Source organism: Rhea americana, unplaced genomic scaffold (assembly GCF_003343005.1).
Source record: "Rhea americana isolate MKP2758 unplaced genomic scaffold, rheAme1 scaffold_12, whole genome shotgun sequence".
Classification (NCBI taxonomy): Eukaryota; Metazoa; Chordata; class Aves; order Rheiformes; family Rheidae; genus Rhea; species Rhea americana.
The window spans coordinates 8,263,395-8,285,615 of NW_028185261.1; the positions used below are offsets into that span (position 1 = coordinate 8,263,395).

A 22,221-nucleotide genomic window follows, 5' to 3' on the forward strand; every position below is an offset into this window, starting at 1 on the left:
ACTGGAACAGGTTGCCCAGAGAGGTTGTGGAGTCTGCTTCTCTGGAGATATTCAAAGGCCGCCTGGAAGCAACCCTGTCTACGATGCTTTAGGTGACCCTACTTGAGCAGGGAGGTTGTACTAGATGATCTCCAGAGGTCCCTTCCAACTTTACCCATTCTGTAATTCTGTGTTTAGACAATAAAGCTAATGACACACAAGACATCCACACTGTTCTGTGATCAAACTCTCAGTTCCTAGCTAAAGAGTCTAACTGCTATCATGCCAAGTTTTTACCTGTACCTGAAGAACTGAGCCCTTTCAGATAGGTAGTCAGATGCCATAACACAGCAGAGAGCCAGCAACTAACAACTGAGAAAGAAGCTTCTTAAATTCCCATCTGCAGCTTCTTGTGTGAGCATGCCTACTCCATTTCAGGGATGAGACTGACAGAGAAATGTAAATCTCCACTGAAGTTAGTTTAATCCATCCAATTAAATAGCAATATCCTAGCACATTAGGAACACAGCAGCAGAAAGATAAAGCAGATCATAGGGAATCCCAGTGATTCACACTATCTTTTTTGCCCTGAAACAAAACAGAAGTGTTGGCACAGTCAGTTACAGAAATTCCTCCTTGTTACGTCTCAGGGCCACTCACCAGCTCCCAGTTTAGTTGTAATACTTAACTAACTGTCTCTGGGCTCAGCATACATTTAGACATTCAACATCAGTTTGGTGTATCAGCAGGTCTTCTGAGACTGAGTGCAGGATGGAGAGCTCTGTCATGTGGTACTAGAAATGTAGTCCTTATGTTTCTTCTTTTGGTACATACTCCTTTGTCCTATTTCTTCTGAATCTAGGCAAGTATTCTGAGGAATACTCTGCTTGTACACATGGCCACTTCAACTGAACTGTTCTGCTCTTAATTCCACATTGAATGCATGCTGCTGTTCTTAGCTAACTTATTACGTGTAAAACAACAACTCTTGGACTACTACCCATGTGCTAGTGAAGAAAGGAAGTATCAGGCTGCCAGTATCACTTCAGATGTTCAGTAAGGTATCATCTTCTACAATGGGAGCAGTGCTGACACTATATTGTTCTTCAGCAAAAGCAAATTTAATATAGAGTATCAATGTTCAACCCAGGCAGAGCAGCAGGAGAGCACGCTCACCCAATCAAAGCTGACTTTATTGATTTTCAGTGGAGATTCACTTCCTGTTARGGTGCTAAAGCCTGCATGGAGGTGGGAACTGTTACAGGTTTTTTTTTTTTTCTGCAGTTTGAAATAGGAAAATAGTATGTGAAAAAATAAACAGTAAGGATATCTGAGCCCAAAACTGCCATACCAAACCAGCATATTCCAGGAAGAGATGTATTAAACATAAAGTCCAGGGGAAAAGAACAAAAAATATGAAGAAGCAGTAACATATGTCTTTGAAATCCAGTGATATAATATTTAAAAGAAGAAGAGTAGAGTAGCAAGATAGTGCTTGTAATGTCACTTACTAGAAAGTACTCATTGTGGCAAACAAATTAAAATACGTTGTGCAAGTAAAAAGATACTGCAACGTTACGTCACTGAAGGATGAGGAAAGGAGAAAACTAAAATATCTTCAGATGCTCACCTAAACACTCATTTAAGACCAACTTGGACAGTTAAAATAGACAGTCATACATCAACCATGCTGTAATTATATATAAAAATAACAAATGTAGTGCACCTGCAAATTAAGCCAAATTGTTCGGCCTACAGAAAATATGTAAAAATAACTTAAGTCATGAGCTTGTCTTSCACTTATCAGTTTGACTAAAAGATCTACTACATGAGGTACGATGAAAATATGGTCATATTTGGTCTGTTATTTTTTGGATCTAAAATGTGAAGGCTAAGCAAGTAGAGAATGAAAAGGAAACAAACATTTTACATGTTGGCCTTGATGAAAGTCAATCCAATGACTAATTTGAAATTCTAGTATCTTTCATCGTGCTTTCTTAGCTGAAAATTAATTCTCAGAATTCATTAGTGTCACTACATTAAACATAGGTTGCAGCCATTTGCTGCAGTCTCACAGCTAAGCTCCTAAGCACCATTTCCATTCTGTCACAATTACAGGCAAAGATGAGGCATTTATTAGAAGGAAATAGGAACAGACTTCCATACACACAGGCCTGTCTGAGACAGCCTCTAAAATTTCACTGGCTGCTTGCGCTTGGATGATAACATTGTTGGAAATGCTATGTCTCAACAATGTAAACTGCCATTTTGCAAGCAGCAAATCAGATGACTGAAAGAGGAGCTATTTATCAGCGTTCATGAGCTAATATTTACTAATGAATAAATGAAAAGAAAAAGATTTCATAAGAACCGCAGTGGTGGTCTAAATCTCCTGTGTGTTCAGAAACAGAAAACAATTACTAATGTAATTCATTATTGCAGCCAAACCTAAGTTGAGCAGCAGCAATATTTCTTTTAGAAATTCTCTTTCATCAGATCCATTATGAACCTTTTGGCCACAAACACTTTCTTTAAAAATAAATAAAGCAAGCCAYTCCAACTCTTATAGCTTAGGTACATTATAATTCACCTCCAGCATTTTGTTTTCTTCAATTGTTTAATTTTAAGACTGTTAGATTTTCTGACAATCGTTGATCTACTGGCAATGAACTCTTGGAATCTATTTTGTTTCATAAATTGAACATCCAACCAGACATCGAGTCACTACTGATCATCTGCATGCACAGACGGAGTATAGCTTATTAACTGGAAGAAATAACAACTGTGTATCACACGCAATATTAAACTAGGGAGTCCACAGCATCTGGGCTAGACAGAGAAAGTCTCCAATCTGTTCAAAAAATGGTAACAAACTGCTCACTGCCACTGCTCTGGTCCCTCTCTGTCAGGTCCAGGCTCACCACAGTGCTCTCTCCTCCCTTCCTCCAGCAGCTCTACACTTGCCGTGCCCTGCCCTCTACAAGCTTCTCACCAAAAAGGAGAGTTTTCACAGAATCACAGAAGGGTCGAGGTTGGAAGGGACCTCTGGAGATCATCTAGCCCAATCCAGGGTCTTGAACAGGACTTGAGGTCTTCCTGAGGGGCAGAATTCCTCTCCTCCCAAAACCACAAAACAATGAGTTATTGGATTGCCCTGAAAGCAGAGATAACTCCTCAGTGAGGTATCTAGAGAGATTTCCCACAAGGAAAAGCTGAGAGAATGATGTCACATTTTCTTGATCCTCTCTCTAACCTGAGGCAGGGCAGATGATGGTCTCTAGGTTGTGAAATTTTTCTATTCTTCCTCAAAATTTCCCTGCTACTTCTATCACAAGGCTGTTCCACGGGGGAAGATTATTGTAATCAAGAGCATGACCCCAGTGGGTTGCCCTTCTGCTTAGAAAACACGTAAGATCACATAACACAGGTATATTAGGTCTGAAACTTTCCAATCATTTGACTGGTACAAAGGTTTTCTGAACTAACCAATTTATCTCAGAGATACTAAGATAGAAATTTCTCACTTYCTTCTCAATGTATTTTCTTCCTTTATGAATTTGTGCCCGTTGTTTAAGAAAAAAGGCAAATTCAAAGTTTTTTCTAAAGAAATCATTCATGATGTAGATTCATCTTCAATGCATAAAATGTGAAGTGCAAGTTTGCTTCTATCCATTTGAAGGCACTTTGCCAACTCACTTCAATGCCACTTTTCACAAATTGGGGTGTGGTGGGGTAGTGATTCAGGAATTTGCTTTTTCCAGTGGCAATTGGAAGGAAAAGAGTGAGTCTCTTATTTCCCATTTCCACCCTCCACATTCAGGCTACATATTTCTTTGCCTTGGCATTATAAAAAGAACTGCAAATATATCTACTACTGAGCCTGAAAGACCAGCATACTGGCAGTATTTGTTCCCCTCACACTACAGAATTTCYTAACTCCTGCTAAGATGTTTCACTATAAAATAGGTTCAGTAGAACTGTATCAAAATCAATTTTTAGAAAATAAAGTTCTAATCAAAGTGGTTATTGTTTTGTTGGGGTCTCTCCAGGAMAAAGGTAGCACAATTAGATGAGAGCTAAGTCAGTAGAGAAAACGACCACATTTTTTTTTGCTTCTAAGAACCCCTCCATGAATGAAATAGAGTATCAGGCACAGTTCCTGGTGGACAAAGTAAGACAAAACAAAACTATCATCAGAGCTAGCCTGTCTTTGATAACTGTTGAGCATTTAAGCAGCAGTTTTGCATGCTGACTGGTATCATATTATTGTTTTTTCCTTAAGCTTTGACAGTATATTTGGCCTTGATAGCTGTTTTTTAATACCTGTTCATAGCTGTCCTCTTAGAGAAAATGCACAGCCCATCATTCTGTGTTCAAACAATGATGCCTAGCCCTCAGGGACCTCCACCCCTATTTATGCAGGCATAAACAATGGCATATTGCTGTGATGAAGCATGTTCTTACCTATGTATACAACAGACTCCATTCCTCAGTGCTGTTCATCAAATTTTGCATTTGTCATGGACTGTAAAGCCCTAAGTTATTTACTTTCTTAAAAAAAAATGAGTGTTCAGGAATAGTTTAGCATTCACTTATCGCTACAATAGTGCATTATATCACAAATCAGTCTCTTCTGAGATGCTTAATCTTTTATGGAAAAAAATTGAACTGCAGCTCTCTTTTATCTGCATTGTACTCATAAGAAATTTTCTGATCAAGTCAGTAACACCCTGAACAAATGTCATCACATTTAAAGGAATGGTAAAAGATCAAGGAAGGAAGAATATACTCTCTCTGAGATCATTTCTAACTGATTAAAATGCTCTGTTTCTTTGTGTTGACATGCAATATCCACTACTCCGTTCTTCCAYGCCTCTGTGTTACATGGAGCTGTGGCAGACAGTGGTTCGTCACATGCAGCACAACGGTGGAGAGGAAAAGGCAGTTCACAAGGCACCACATTTGTAATAACGATCCAGAGATGTGTCTGCTTCCCTGAAGCTTCCCTGCTTCCCATTTCCAGGCCTGCCTATTAACCACTGTCGCAGGTGACTACTGTTTGCAAAAAAACAAACAAACAAACAAAAAAAMCCCACTGTGGTAGCTTTGTCAACAGCATTTCTGTTTTCAGTCCTAATTCAGCAAGACATATAGGATGCAAACAATCTTAGCTACAGAACTATATGCAGTTGCCCCTTTGGAAAAAGTAAAAGTTGACACTGACGGTATATAATAGGTTAAATACGTCTCTTGCCTCAAACAAGAATCCCATGATAAACAACATGCATTTTACTGTTCCTTCTGCTACAACCCGATACCAGGATGAAGGATTGAATTTATGACAAAGTAGTCAATTATCATGTGCGTAATATAAAATCTGATGTGCAGAACACATTTATATCTATATTGATCCGCCTTTTGATAGTAAATGCCATAAATTACTAATCTTCCTTAACAATGACAGAAATACTCTAATATTGAAATGTCATCAGCATCTGTTTTCTTAATAAATCTTCTTTCCGCTGGATTTTTAACATCAAGAATTACATAGTGTAATTTACGAGACACATTTGAAAGTCAAGATAGTTTCATTCAAACTGAAATTGTAAAATTAGGTGTAGCAAATGGTTTTACTTCTTCTACAGCTTTCCCAATCTAACTCGGGCTGAACAAACACAGTTGACACATAAACATGTTTCAGAGAACAAACAACAGAAACTGGTAAGGAATGGCACCTATCACAGCTTCCTTTTCCTTCCTTCTTCTCCCCCCTTAGATACCATCCCCTTTTGTCACTACAGCCTGCAGCTTATCTGAGATGGTTGGAGTACCTAGAAGGCAGGAGGTAAGGAAAGCATACTCTGATGCTGACAATATATGTCTGTTGTACCTTATGCCAGCTGGAAAGAAGGCTATGACCAGAGACATTTTTTTCTCTCCGTTAGTGTTTAGTGAGTTCTTTCCTATATTCCAGTAAATGAGGACAGCCACTAAAAATGTCATCTTAGATCCACTGGGATCGTACTATGTCATAATCACAGGGCAGTTAGGAAAAAATACAGCACACCAYTAAACTGCCTGCCTCATGCCCACTGCCGCAGCCATATCTGGCTGTGCTACGACATCTCCATACGTACTAATTCACAAACACTTGGGCAGATGAAGTCAAGTTAGATCTGCTAGTTGGGAGTCAACAGTCAATAACAATATTCTTCCCATTACTATGCCAAACCTGGCTTCTATGCCATGGCTTACAAGAGAAAAGCAGACAGATCTGTGCTCCCTGGAGCTTTCCTTAATCTAAAAGTATGTTGAATTGCTTCATTTCCAGTTCCACTGTTGATCTGTGGTGACTTTAAGCAAAATTTCCTTTTCCTCAGTTTCTCCAATTGTAGAACAAGGAATTAAGTTATTTTCTCTATGCTGCAAGTATGCCCAACTTCAAAAACTACTAGTAGGAATCAGGAATTATTAACAATTATAGTGCTACTCAATTGGTCTAATGCAAAGATACTGTATCTGGCAGATATGTTTTATATTTTTCTACAACACCAACTTTTACTATTTATCATATTTCCATCCTTCTGCCTTTCATGCCATCAAAAATATATTCCAAATAAACCTGAGCCATCTGGAACATATGTTGAAACCTTTCTTGAGAACCAGAATAATTCAACTTAAAATAATACCCCCCCCCCCCAAAAAAAAAAAGTGTCACAAGATTAGCATACACATACTCCACTTCTCCTTCTCATTGGAATCTGCCAAAAACCACAAACTGGAACAGCTTAAGTTTAAGTCTGGGCTAACAGTTTAAGTATCTTGAGAAAGGAGTATGACAGAAAGTATCAGGTAGAAGCAAAAAAAAAAATAAAATAAAATAAAAAAAGCATTGCGACCCTTTCAGGATCACAAACAGCAAAGTAGTTAGAAGCTGAGAGGTGGCCAGGTTGCACTGGATGGGAGTGCTGTCCTTGTAGGATGACAAAAGAAAAGGCTGGTGCATTAGAGACGCAAATTCCCTGAGATGCTGCTAAACAATAGTGGGATTGTCCTTGCAATGTTCTTCGTGTTTTCTGAAGGAAAATGTACATTTGGGGTACAGACAGCGARCAAATAGCTATCCACAGCTCCAGATAACTGAATGAAGAGTAACTGTAATATCTCATTCCCAATTTAGGGGAGAATTCAGAAAGAGACAATATCATAAAGATTTCTGGAAGCAGAAGAAACTAAACTCCTAAGAGCATCTGCTGAAATATTTGTTCCTGTCATCTCTCTCCCTGCATCTCAGTGTTCCTTTCATGACAAGCACTTCTGCTTTACCGTCTCAGTCTTTGTCATGTTGAGATTTTACTTAATCAAATATCACAGAAATCAGAACCATGAAGTAACATGGTAGCTCGCTGCCTTTACACTCCTTTTCAAGTAAAGCACGAATAGCAAATGTCGGCTACTACAAAAGCCTTTACTTAAAAGCATCAGAAGCATCTAAGCTTTGAGTTTTTTAAAAAGCATCCCAGGGAAAGAGCAACATGATGACAATAAGATCTTAATAAGAGAGTAAAGAAATTTTGTTTCATCAGATGCAACTCTCTCTTTCTMTAACTGTAATCATACTCTCTCTGACTATAATCTACTACACAGCTTGCTATTCCTAATATTGCTAACGCTTCCCAGATAGATTTCTTGTCACTCCACCAGGGATATCCACCTTTCTTAGCATACTACCACAGTACTGTTGGTCTTTATAGACAATTACTCCATAAATCAAGGGAACTGTTGCTGCTTATCACTAACATTAAGGAATCTGACAGTGTTCTTTACTGAGTGAAAGATGTTCTTGATATYATGAGATCTTTAAAATCTAGTATGATTCTTTAAAGGTCCAGGTCTTCAAACTTGAATGGGAATTTTTCACCCCTACCAATAGCTGCATTTTTTTAATACAACTGCTTATTAGGAAGCTGAAGATAACGGTATCATTATATATATATCCATTCATCTGTATAAATGCACGTGCAACACTCAAAAGTGATGGCAAATCTCTATCAAATTACTGTTTCTAGTTCAGCTGTAGACAGGTTTTCAATGTCTAAAGCAATTAATAAAATGGGAAAACTTACAGATTTGATGGAAACCTGTAATATCATAATCTGTATCTTTTCGCATTTGCAAACCTCTTTGTCTTCCTAGACACTATGAAATCAATGAGTTTTATCAATTGCACACCACATTCTCAGATGCAGAAATAGTAATATGAAGAGAATGTCACAGAATAACAGTTTAGATTGTGAAAAATGATCTGCATTCATAGAATCATAGAATCAGTAAGGTTGCAGGGACCTCTGGAGATCATCTAGTCCAACCCCCCTGCTCAGAAGGGTCACCTAGAATTCAGAAAAGCAAACTCTAAATAAAGCACTCAAAGCATATACAATCTATATCATCTATTAATTAAGTTACTCTAACTGATGAAGTCTCATCAATGCGAAATTCAGTTTGCAAGGTTGTGTTTAAAGGTGAATACAAAAATTTATCAAGYCTGAAAATTAAATATGCATTGTATTTACAACGTCTCATTGCTAAAATAACAAAAGATACATTACAATGATAAATGTATGTGACCACAAATCCTGTAACTTCAAATTTTGACTTTACTACTTCCTGAATTTCTTAATTCTTTAATTCCCTCTAGCTTGGGAAAGACTAATTAATTCAAAAAAACATAATAGCTAATCATTGATTAAATATATTTAAAATGTCCCTGAAGAGACCATTGTTCATTTTAATTAAAATTACCATTTTGTGATGTAATGTAAATAAAGGTTATTGTATCCCTTCTGCTCCAACTGCATATTAACTTTTCTAACCACCTCTAGAGATAATTCAAGATTTAAATTGCCAAGGAAATTATTTGCAGCATATGAGCTAATTTTAGTGAACTAAGTTTTTTATTCATTTTAATGTATAATCTGATTAATTTATGAAGGAATTCTGAAACACTTTATGTGTAAAATGGTAGTGGACACAAATTTTTATCTTAAGAGAGTGGACAAGGACATCTATGCTGTAATTACCAAAAAAAAAAAAAAAAAAAAAAAAAAAAAGCTTAGCTTCATAAGCATTCATGGGCAAAGAAGGGAGTGATCTCTTCAAACCTGATTCTGAACACAGAAATGAACACAGGTAAAAGCACCATTTTTAGGAGCCATTCTTCCAACAACTAATGTAGCTGTGTACATAGCCTTATAGGAAAGGTAAGCACTACCAATATGTAGTTAAAAACAAACAGAAAAATGTCTCTCATATTATGAGCACAGCAGCCAGGTTCTTCATGGACATTTATAGTAGTAAAGACAGACAGACATGCAAGGAATTTTACTGACCTATTTAAAAGTATGTATGTGCTATATCTATCTCAGTACATACCTACTACGGAAGTAGACTTCTGCCAGAAGTGGTGTGGCTGAAGTTGTGTCTCCTCTGTTTTTTACAACAAAACACTTAACTCAGATGAACTATTTTATTCTAAAAATCTTTTGGAGGACAATACATTGCAGTCTTCTTCTCAAGTCAAGGTCAATAGCACTCGGAATAGAAAGATAAATTCACCAAGCTAAGAATGATCTTGGCCCTCTCTCAATTTGGATTTTGCAAATATGTACCTGACTTAATTACGCTGCTGCAAAACCATACTTCTGGGGGCAAGGAAACCATAGCAAAAATATGGACTTTACTTTTGAAAAAATATATATGATTTTTGTTTTAATAGTCTAAGGAGTTATTTAAGAAGGTGCACTGAAATTTCCAGCGTGGCCTGAAAAATCACTATAATATATGAGTGAACAGTTTTAATAGAAATACCTATTAAGACAGTAAAAAGCATTCTGGTATTTCAAGGCATGAAAAAAATAGGGAGGAAAAGCTACAGTGATGAGCTTTGGCAATCCCAGTACAGATGAAAATACTGTGTCAACAGAACCCAAGTCAATAGTATGCTTAGACCAAGCTGCATACTCCTATTCTGTCAGTACACAGGTCTGGCAGACAACTTGTTCCAGATAAGCTTGTTATGCAAATGCAGTTAGTCATCAGGAAGGAGGAAGATAATGAAATTACTCTAAGGCTAACTACTCATCACAAGGGTGACAGAAACATCAGGCAAGGTCCTAACATATGGATAAAAGGCAGTATGGAATTTATACAATCACTGCTTTTAATTTATCATAACTAAGCTGTCACAAGGCAGACATCAACAAACGCATAACTAATACATATAAATGAGTCAATTATCAGTAATGGCTAAAAGGTAGCTGTACGATCCAATGTGCTGTACAATTGCAGCTGTATGATCCAATGTTTCACTATTTACTTTTTTTTCTGGAAAATTCACTAACGTTAATTCAAACCTTCATATAAATATTTAATAACCTTAGCACCATAACTTTACTAACACATGCACAAGAATGGAGCAATGTCACATAGAATCCTATTCCAGTGTTCTCTTACAGGTAGCTACAAAACTAGCAATTTTATTACAATTGTTGCACTCTTTGTGTTAAGAGACTGCCTATAAGTACATTCCTTACTTCATTGCACATGCTACCATAAAAATGAAAAACAAGATCTGAGAATCTGCAGATGTTGCTGGGGAGAGGAAGTAGTTAAGTAAAAGTAATTAAAAATCAATTTGACTAAAAATATATAATCTGAAGATATCAAAAACCCAAGGGAGAAGATTAAAACCAAGTATAGCTACATAATACAGAAGCCTGACCTCTTTTATGAGCAGTGCGTGCTGAATTAAAGGCATGTTAAGGAATATTAAACTCAATTTTTTGTATTACTCTCAAGCTCAACAACGGATTCTAAAAATAAAGATACCAAGAGAAAAAAAGAATGATAAGGCAGAAGTATAATGTTTCTGAGAAAGGAATATAATCTTCATATTTACCAGCTGCTTTGACTCTCTAAAGCATGAGTGGAACATAAACTCACCAGTGATAGTGTTCCCCAAAATATTCACTACTATCCCTAAACACTACAAAAACAAGCTTTCTGTACGATGGAATGGAATTCATTTAGCACTTACTAACTTCTATAATTAACCACTGATTCTGATAATAGTTTATAATGTACACCGCTGTGTAAATATGGAAAAGCATTATGAAGAAATAAATCTTGGGTTCATCTTGCCTAAAAAAAAACACATATTTCTACTACTTACACTGAAAGAGACTCTGAGCTACATTTCAGTAATGATAGTAACAGCCTTCATCTGTAAGCCAGCCAATACAGTCCACCTTACCTTCCCGCTTGATTAAAGACTAGTGTAGTAAATAAGCCTTTTCCTGGACTACTAACAGGCATTGCATTAACCTTTTTATTTTTAACGTATCATGAAATAGGAAAAAGCTACACAACCTACTTTAAAGGAATCAGACTCAAGTAGGGATACTGTACTCCTGCACAAGTAACRGTAGATATGCTTTGGAACAGATAGATTCTAAAGGGATAGATTCAACCCCGACTTCAGGAGAGCGGACTTTGGCTCTTCATAGACCTAACTGGTAGAATCTCATGGGTTAAGGCCCTAGAAGGAAGGGGGGTCCAGGAGAGCTGGCTGCTATTCAAGCATCACTTCCTCCAAGCTCAAGAGCGGTGCATCCCAAGGAGAAAGAAGTGCAGCAAAGGGGGCAGGAGACCTGCATGGGTGAGCAAGGAGCTCTTGGCCAAATTCAGACAGAAGAAGAAAATGTACACAGAATGCGGAAGAAGGGACAGGCTACTTGGGAGGATTACAGGAATGCTGTCAAAGTATGCAGAGATGCAGCAAGGAAGGCTAAGGCCCAGTTGGAGATAAGTCTGGCAAGGGATGTCGAGGACAACAAGAAGAGATTCTTCAAATACATCAGCAGCAAGAGGAGGACTAGGGAAAATGTGGGCCCGCTACTGAATCGGGCAGGGGCCCTGGTGACAAGGGATGCAGAGAAGGCAGAATTACTGAACGCCGCCTTTGCTTCCGTCTTCACTGCTAAGGGCAGCCCCCAGGAATCCTGCAGCCTGGATGTGAGGGAGGAAGTCTGGAGAAAAGAAGACTTTCCGCTGGTTGAGGAGCATAGGATTAGAGATCTTCTGGGCAGGCCAGACATCCACAAATCCATGGGCCCGGATGGGATGCACCCACAGGTACTGAGGGAGCTGGTGAATGTTGTTGCCAGGACGCTCTCCATCATCTTTGAAAGGTCCTGGAGAACTGGAGAGGTGCCTGAGGGCTGGAAGAAAGCCAGTATCACTCCAGGCTTCAAAAAGGGCAAGGAGGAGGGCCCAGGCAGCTATAGGCCAGTCAGCCTCACCTCCATCCCTGGAAAGGTGATGGAACACCTCATTCTGGATGTCATCTCCCCAAGCATATGGAGGAAAAGAAGGTGATCAGGAGTAGCCAGCATGGATTCACCAAGGGGAAGTCTTGCTTAACCAATCTGATCGCCTTCTATGACGGAATGACTGGCTGGGTAGATGAGGGGAGAGCAGTGGACGTGGTGTACGTGCCTTGACTTCAGCAAGGCTTTTGACACTCTCTCCCACAACACCCTCCTACATGAGCTCAGGAAGTGCGGGTTAGACGAGTGGACAGTGAGGTGGATTGAGAACTGGCTGAAAGGCAGAGCTCAGAGGGTCGTCATCAGTGGCGTGGAGTCTAGCTGGAGGCCTGTGGCTAGCGGCGTCCCCCAGGGCTCAGGACTGGGTCCCATCCTGTTCAACTTTTTTTCCATCTATGACCTGGATGAGGGGACAGAGTGCCTCCTCAGCAAGTTTGCTGATGATGCCAAGCTGGGAGGAGTGGCTGATACACCTGAGGGCTGTGCTGCCATGCAGAGAGACCTGGACAGGCTGGAGAGCTGGGCGGAGAGGAACCTCATGAAGTTCAACAAGGGCAAGTGCAGAGTCCTGCACGTAGGGAGAAATAACCCCAGGCACCAGAACAGGCTAGGGTCTGACCTGCTGGAGAGCAGCTCTGCAGAGAAGGACCTGGGAGTCTTGGTGGACAAGTTGACCATAAGCCAGCAATGTGCCCTGGTGGCCAAGAAAGCCAATGGTATCCTGGGGTGCTTTAGGAAGAGTGTTGCCAGCAGGTCGAGGGAGGGGATGCTGTCACTCTACTCAGCCCTGGTGAGGCCACATCTCAAGTATGTGTCCAGTGCTGGGCTCCCCAGTACAAGAGAGACATGGAGCTACTGCAGAGAGTCCAGCGTAGGGCTATGAGGATGATCAGAGGGCTGCAGCACCTGCCCTGTGAGGAACAGCTGCGAGAGCTGGGCCTCTTCAGCCTGGGGAAGAGAAGACTGAGAGGGGATCTCATCTATGTGTATAAATATCTGAAGGGAGGCTGTCAAAGGGATGGGGACAAACTCTTTTCAGTTGTCCCGTGTGACAGGACAAGAGGCAATGGGCAGAAACTGAAGCACAGGAAGTTCCACCTGAATGTGAGGAAGAGGAATTTCTTCACTGTGAGAGTGACAGAGCACTGGAACAGGTTGCCCAGAGAGGTTGTGGAGTCTCCTTCTCTGGAGATATTCAAAGGCCGCCTGGAAGCAACCCTGTCTAATATGCTCTAGGTGATCCTGCTGAGCAGGAGGGTTGTACTAGATGATCTCCAGAAGTCCCTTCCAACCTCACTAATTCTATGATTCTATGAAAATAGACTTTTTTAGGGTTTCAAACATATGTTCAAATGGTAGTACTGAGGAATGGTGTTCAAAACATTAGTAATTTGAACAATATAAAGTTCACTCCGGTTTGGTAATATTATTCCCCGCATTATACAATTTAGGACATCTTAGGTCACAATGAAATCCTAATGAACCCTAAAAACCACTTAAAAWTTTTCTTTAAGATTTCTGGATATAATGCTAATAATCACTAATTTTTTACTATTATTATTTTTTTTAAAAAAGACATACTTTAACTCAATGACAGCCACATCCACAAAGTCTATAGCATCTAGATAATCTACTGCAATCATATTCAGTTAATAGATTAGCTTAATATATTACATACTGGATATCAGCAAACTTAAGAGGAAAAATACAACTAATTTTTTCCTCTTTTTTAAACTGTTACTTTAAATTGACAAGCAGTCATTTCCACTAACACTTTCTTCTTATGACACAAAACTTCACTGCAAAGCCATCAGGCAAATCAGGTACGTTAATAAACCTGCCCTGGGTCCATCAAAAGTCAAGAAGTTAATCAACTAAGGAGCTCAGAGAAGCTGTGAAGCAAATTACATGAAAAGATCAAACTGTGCTGTTCAGATTTCAGAAACTGAAGAACAGTCTAGTTTTATGAAAAATAAATTTGAAATTAAAACCTGCTGTAAAAACAACAACTCCATAAAACAAATTCTACTTGCAGTCAGTCGCACACAATACATACTGAATAAGCTGACCTTAAAGGCCAAAAAAAAAAAAAAAAAACTCACTGTGAAATGAAATGGTTGAATCCTCTGCACCATTTTTCAGGATGTAGCAAAGTAGGAGGAGGATTTCTGGAAAAAAAATGAGTTTGGGAGTTTAAATGTTAACGTTTACTGGAACTTTTTTACAGACAGACAACAGACGTGATACTGGTTACACAGTGGAGAAAATAATGATGCAAAAAGTAATGCTCAAACTGTCCGTGTTCTTCAGAGGCCTGTTGGCGTTTTCCTGGCGCTGTTTCCTTAACTGACAATTCTGCTCTTTTTGTGTCCTCCTCCTTTTGTTTCAACGCCTTTGAAGTTGGCAATCAGAACAGTGCACACAGGGCTTCCCAACATTTCCCTTTCAACTCAGCCTGACTCAGGAAGGATCAGCTGAGATTGGAAGACTAACCTAGTCATTACACCCCTTTAGCCCTTGACCCCAGACCACTGACTCTGACCATGACTTCTGTAAGTATGGGCATCTTCACAATAAGAACTATCAYGCTGTCAACAATCTGTGGGATTTTTGTCAAAATTTCAGTTTGTTTTCAGCCTGGATGACCTAAAGGATAAAGTTTCTACACTACAAACTGACAGCTACATAAACTATTAAAAATAGATGTTATTTTTAAAGTGACGTTTAACAAACTATTTGTTACACAATATATTAAGGTCTTATTAYTTTTCTCTTTTGTTACAGAAGATTCAGGGAGTGCAATTTTCTTCATGAAATGAAGAAACCTAGAAATTTTGAGATGTGCATCATTTGCCAAAGTTATAGGAGAAAATACTATGGATTATTTTCAGCAATAGTAATGTTTCAGCCTTGTCTTCCATTTACCAGTTTTGTATCTTCATGCACATTACAGAATCTGTGGCTATGCATGAGATTACAAAATACAGCAGAGGATTTCAAGAGCTTCTCTAAGAAAAAGCTCTGTATCAAGGAGAGGTAAATTTTAAAAACTTCATTCTCTCTAATGAAAATGGTTATCRGTCTGCATCTCTCGTGTTCATGGACTTTGCAAACAGCTTTGAGAGACTCTAAACTGGGGATAGTATCAGGTATTGTTTTAGTTTTTATTTTGCAGAAATGGAACTCCATCTGATAATCTGGGTTTTGATAATAGCAGATTTTACTGTACTGCCTGGAAATACAGTGTATTTCTTTTTAGAACAATACCAGCACTACCTACCCAGTATTTGCAGTGAATTTTTGAATTTCACTGCAAATCAATTTGCTTTTTTTCAAAGCTCAGTTGCCATTCATGAAATAAGTAGTTTTGGTTTTAATATTTCCAATGTTCTCAAAGTCTTTCCAAGATGATAACAGTGGTGCTTAAAAATTATATTGTTTGGAGGCACTATTATTATTAATCTCATGGAGAACCTACTGGAAAAAGAAGTAAGTATACACAGACATTATGAGAGAAGCAGGTGGGATTTTATCATGGCAGAACAGAAAAGCAGAGCAGATGTTCAGAAAATATATTCAGTCATTTGTGAGTTAATGACAGATTGAGGCACCTTTTTAACTACACAGAACATACTATTCCCACTAAATCACTAAACTACTAAAGTACTACTCTCACTGGCAGCTACTGGGAACTCTTTTAGAGGTGGCTGAGTATGCTATGAACCAAATCATGAATTATGGACACACACATAACCAAGGAAATTGGAACTGTGTAGATGTTTTCTTGCACTTCATACTTTTGTATTTTTTGATGCAAGATGGTAAGATGGTATGTCATTCCTAGTACCTTCTAACTTGTATTAGTAAGATGCTTTTGTAGTAAAATCATAGAACTGGTAGTCCTTTGTACTTGAAAAAATCATGAAATTGATGCTTCAAGTACCCCATCTATAGAATCAGTCTGATAAACCTGACCAAAGCCTTAGTTCCTTAGTATCTGTAAAGCACACTGGGGTCCTTTGATGAAAGTTCTTATCTAAATAAAAGTATTATTATTTATATATGATTTTACTTTTTATTTTTCTCTAGAAGGTAAAACATTAACACTTGGCACACTACACAATATGCCTATCAGGATGATATGGAGTGAAATGATAATGAAAAATCCCTAAGGTCTGATTTAAAATGACAATATTGAGCAAGCATATAGTCAGTTTGGAACTGCACATTCTTTACATTCGCTAGTGCAAAAACAAAGTCAATTCACTTGATTTTGCGAGAAAGTCATTTCTCTTCTCTTGCTTCAAGTTAACATTATGCTCCTCCACTTAGCTTGCACCAGGTGATTCTCTGGAAACAGTAATACCCTCACAGCCAACTACAAAGGCATGAGGTATAAATGTTCCCGTTATTAGAGCTACACAAAATCAACATCTGGCATCAGCTAAGAAGCATTCATGTAGTCAAAAACAAATATGACAACATATTAAAGTCTAGTAAAGGCCAGATCATATAACATAGTTCTCTGAGAGTCATTCTGAACAAGGAGAAAGAATATCCAATGATAATTAATTTTAAAAAATGCAATCATTCCAATTAAAACTTGTGGATGCAACTCTTCAGTGCTTCAGGACCCCCAAACTTAATGACAAGTCCTTCCCACATGGAAATTCTCATAGAAGAGTTGATTTTTGTTCTTCATCATTTTTCTCCCCAGTAAGCATCTTAACTTTAGGCATCCTTATGTCATGCCTTGTGGTTTTTCCCATAAGTCAGCATGTCAGGCCCTCTAGTATTCCTCTGTGCCACAGTGCTAAGCTGCTTTGTTTCTCTCTAATCTAGCTTCTTTCAGGACATCTTTACTGTGCAATCTTAAGTACGACTACAACTTCTACCTGGCTCAAAAATGACAAAAGTAACAATGAATTCAGGGTAGAACAGGGAGCAAGGTAAAATGCAAAACCTAACCATCAACTTGGGCAAACGCAGCTCAGTGCCTGTGCACACAGCTCGTGCTGTAATAGTTGCACTACAAGGGACACATCCTGTTCAATGGATCAGATAACCTGGGAAAGGGCTGTGGTGCATAAAACCTAAGACGTTTGCACTTCATGTCTTGGATCTGCTGCTTTTCTTTGCAAGTTAGGATGTAATTAGGTGCATGTGTTAAAAGTGAGTCAGAGGATGTGTACATGGGGTAGAGAGTATCAGCTTTGACACCGAGATAAACGTGCACTTCACTTCGAATCCACATCTGGAGGAACGGAAGTCACTCACTGCTACTGTCACTGCACCTTCACCATCAGTTGCAGAGCAGCAACTACCATATGCTTTCCCAATAAATTCTGTACCCAGTGCTCCCAAGATTAAAAGTGTGTCTGCTGTGGAAGCTTATTATAATCCCTCCAGGTGTAAATCTTGGACGCTCTTTTGGGGCTAACCTCTTTGACACTGTACTRAAGTAAGATAGAATAGGAAGGGTAATCATATAGCCAGACATCTGTCTCAGCTCAGCAACACCGACTAACATTGGCTCTTCACTGTTAGTTGCCCAAACAACTGTATAGCTCACAATCTGTGCTCAGATGGGAGGTAGCCCAAAACAGGTCACCCTTTTTCAGCATCCTGTCCTAAAAGAGTTTCTCGATAAGGGCATAGGAGTGTCAGTTTAGCTTTCTACCTGCTCCCTGCCTAAGACACCAGAGATGGCGTTCCACAGTGATGGCAGAAAATACTATCGCTTCCATGGCATTTTCACAGGCTGACTCCTGCAATAGGACATAAATTCGAGTTTTAGGCCTACACAAAAAGGCAAATATGGAAGGGTAACTCAGTATTTAAGAGCTTAAACTTTTTTTGTGAGCACATTAGGTCTTCTGCAGTAAAAATTCATTAACACAATTGTGATTCATATCACTTACTAAATAAAAAGGTAAAACAAGTCACAACATTATCAGATGCTAAATCACAGAGAAACACAACACTTGCTTCATCACTTTGGCTCAAAGATCTAACCAGGGCCATTTGTGACGCTAGATTACWTTAAATCCAACACAGGGAGTTCTATCACTTTTATATCCTTGCATCAGYTGACAACATTGAACTTCATGAGCATCTGGTAGCTTCTGCAGTACTTAAAATACATTCGAGAAAAACTCAAAAGCTATCTCTTATTAACTTGCTGACATAACTTACYCTCCTAATTTCCACTTGAAAAATTAGAATAATCCGCATGTAACATTTTAATTATCTTTACCACATATATGAGAAGCTGAAGGACAAAGTCCTCTTATTTTCTAGGATAAGTGATGGAAATTGAAAGAAGCAGATAGGAAAATTATTGCAAAAGTGAGTATAATTGGGCTTGTTTTTTGAAAACGTCCTCCTTTGATGCAAGATGAGTAACCAACCATTTATTTCTCAACGTCATGTCCTTTAGTTCCTTCTATAATTTATAATTAGTCAGAGAACTACATGTTCTATTTCCTTAGGCAGATACATGCTCTTGTGAGGAGTTTGCCTACCCTGGTGTGTTCTGTGCCTTCCATGGTCACGCTGATGCTGTCTTTCACAGGGAGTTTTGCATCAGTAAGGACAGCAGGATTCAGCCTGTGCAAGAGACCCCCTACAAAAGCACAGTGCTCCTTAGAACCTAAGGACATTAACAAGGAAGAACTGCTGCTGAATTCTGAATGATATGTGTACAGTTATGTTCTGGAAATATTTTAATCTGTCGAGCTTTATGTGTTTTCTGTCATTCACCCTGMCTCCAAAGTCACAGCTGGCAAAATCAAATGGGTCATTTTACCACAATAAGGCCAATGATGCAGTTCAGYGAGCACCGTTTGTCCTTTACATTATGCCACGAGCCTAATTACCAATACATTTTTATGGACAAAAGAGAAAGTAAATCCTTTCATCTTAAAATGCTTCTCTGACAAACTAAAAAAATTGAAAACATACTTAACTATTTTTTACACTATTCCGGCAAATTTAGCCAAATATTTTATAAAGATAAATCAAGATAGGGACCCCAATGATCAGATTTTATCATCAGCCTAACACATTGTTTGAAATGGAGGAATTAGCAGATGACTACCCAACGCCCGTGGATATTTCATGAACAGGCTCTGGCAATCACATGTACGTGCATGCTACGAAATTTTTTGAGCAGTTTGAAGAAAGGTAACCAGATGCAACAGTTATGTTGACACTTGCCTAGGTTTATACAGAGCCAGATTTTATGTGAAATAAACCAGAAACGTCTACCTTCTAAAGCTAACCACATGTAATTATGAGATTTTATTACAAAAGATTACATAAAATATATAGTYTACATAAAAATTGATGAATATTTGCCTTTATACCTGAAAAATTCTCACACACTCACAGCACATCAAGTGCTGCCCATGCAAAGCATCAAGAGCTGATGAGTAATCCCCTGAATCTAACCACAGGATTCTCAGCAGGGCTCAGAAGGTTTCCTAATGTACTCCATTCACAGCCCATYCAAATCAACCAGAGCCTTCCGCTGATCTGACTGAAAAATTCACGTCCTAAACAGCCTCCCATTCATCTGCCTCTTACTTAAGGCTACTGAAGTTTTACTGACCTCTACTAACATATTTCACCAAAGTTCTCTCCATAAGAAGCAGGGTACTGGCTTCAGCTCTGTCAGGTCAGGGAGAAAACTGTAGAGTTTTGGGTCAGCAGCAGTGATCAGTGTGAAACCTCCCTGTATTTGGAGGCAGGCCTTTGAAGTTGCCATTCAGGTAAGTGGAAAGGTGTCATTAATCTGAATATTGCTGCATGAAGCCTCCGTGGCTGGGAGCCACAGCAGCGCATTGCCTCTGTTCCTCAAGAGGCCAGAAGATCAGAAAGAATATAGCATCTATGACAAAATTGGAAGCAACATTRTAAGTGTGGGATCTGGGCAAAATGGCCCCAGGTCCAAAGCAGTATCTGTCCACTAAGCAGGTCTGAGGGGCTCCAAAGGCAACTGAACTTCCTTATCCTAAAATGCCTAGAATTGTGTGAGTCTTGACAATACCAGGTATCAATCTCACTTAAATCTTAACCAGACATATAAGCTAAGCATTCCCACTCCTATCCAGCCTACAAGGTATGAACTGCACATTCAGAGACTACATGTACCAAAACACAATATGTGAGGCACAGCTGGAAAAGTCATAGTTCCTCACATCCTCTTTATCCTGCTTCTTAGGGTGTAGCACAGTCATACTTACCTCTCTACCTAGCTCTCTACAGCAGGGAACAGACTAATCCCAGATCCTAGTGCTCTAACCACCCAAGCGCAGGCTAAGAGGGGGGTAGCTAATCTTTTTTTTTCTGTGAGAAAGAAGGGTACAGTATATCCTAGAAAAAGATTCAACATGTCAATCCCAAAGGTATTTATGTCCCTGCAAGGAGCAATACTGATATCAAACATCTTCAGCATTTCCTATAAACTAGCTTAAATATTTCCCACTAGGTATATTGGCTGCTATGGATCCTGTACTGATGCACCTTTATCTAGGCATTGTACCCAAGATACCTTACTCAGATAAGCACTAAACAACACAACATCCAAAAGTGAGGAGCAGGTATGCTCCATAACATCCTGTTACTATTCTCACCTGAGAGCATTCATGTATTCAGATAACTGGATTGAGTGGAGACTTTGAGTAGGTAAATCGGCAGTCTTCTAAGGCCTCAAATTGCAAGCCTTCTTACTCCACTCTCTTAGACCCGTGAAATCTGAAAAGGCCACAGCTTTGATTTCTGTATTATAGATTGGCCACCAAAAGACCAYAATGACAATGTGGCTCATATACTGGCAGTAAGGTACATTTGGTGTGATCTACACAGATATTTTACAAACGTTCCCAACTTCAGAAAGGCAATAGTGCTATTTGTTCCTAAGCAGCTATATGTCCATGATATATAGTAGAAAGAGCCAATGACGTTCACACGTTTGTGCTGTTCTGGCTTAATGCAGTAGCCAAGCTAGCTCATGTATTTTTATTTCACTCTGCTATATAAGCACTCCCTTGAAATATGATCCAAAACACTGAGCAGAATTCAGCTCAACAGTCTGGAGACCTCAATTACAGACATAAATGATCAACATCCAGAGACATAAAATCTAAAGGAGAGAAGACAAGTGCTCTCTATCCTGCTGCTCACTGCAGCTCTATTTCCTTCCACACAGAGCCTACCTTTTGTCCCCACTCGTCTCCCACACTGGCAGAGGGAAGGGAAAGTGAAAGTAAGCTCCTGCCAAATTCACTCTCCAGCCTTCTCTCCGGCAACTGATTAACTGCTGAATAGTTCATCCTTTTCCACTCCTCCTCCCTTTTCTCTGAAGGGACTACCGTTCCTCTTGTAAATATCTAGTTCAAAACTGTCAACATACAACTCCAGTTCTTATCCACTCAAATATCAAAGATGTAACCACTCAAACAATGTGCAACTGCCTTAATTCTAACAAGGATATGCTGCTTTAAACCAAGATCAAAACCTAGTGAGGGAACAAAATCAGTTAAGAGGAAGTAGGACACCAGTCATTACTGTTTCACTGCTGAAAGAGAAATATGCTTCTTGCTTAAGTATTTTAGTTTCTTTTCATTACAAAGTTATCAGCTATTTTCTCCATCACTGGAAYGGATACTCTATATTTTTCCATAGTGTGTACAGAGTGCAAAAAGTTGGGACCGAATCCAACAGTGTATGATATAACTATAGCRAGCAAGCTGAACATTAAAAAGACAAATACAATGAAGAGATCGTAAGGTCTTAATTGCTTGAAAGCATCTAGAGGAAAAATGCATTTTTAAAGCTTTTTTTGAGGGGGAGG

At 39.0% G+C, this 22,221-nt stretch overlaps 1 protein-coding gene across 3 annotated transcripts in view; it reads right to left on the reverse strand.

Moving 5' to 3' along the window:
* The window catches only part of MYO3B (myosin IIIB), a 227,727-nt gene that overhangs the window by 132,868 nt on the left and 72,638 nt on the right, over positions 1-22,221 (reverse strand). For all 3 annotated transcript variants that reach the window (XM_085323242.1, XM_085323250.1, XM_085323256.1), the window contains one exon: positions 14,468-14,533. In XM_085323242.1, the coding sequence (XP_085179368.1) occupies positions 14,468-14,533 (66 nt within the window). The remainder of the gene's footprint in view (positions 1-14,467; positions 14,534-22,221) is intronic.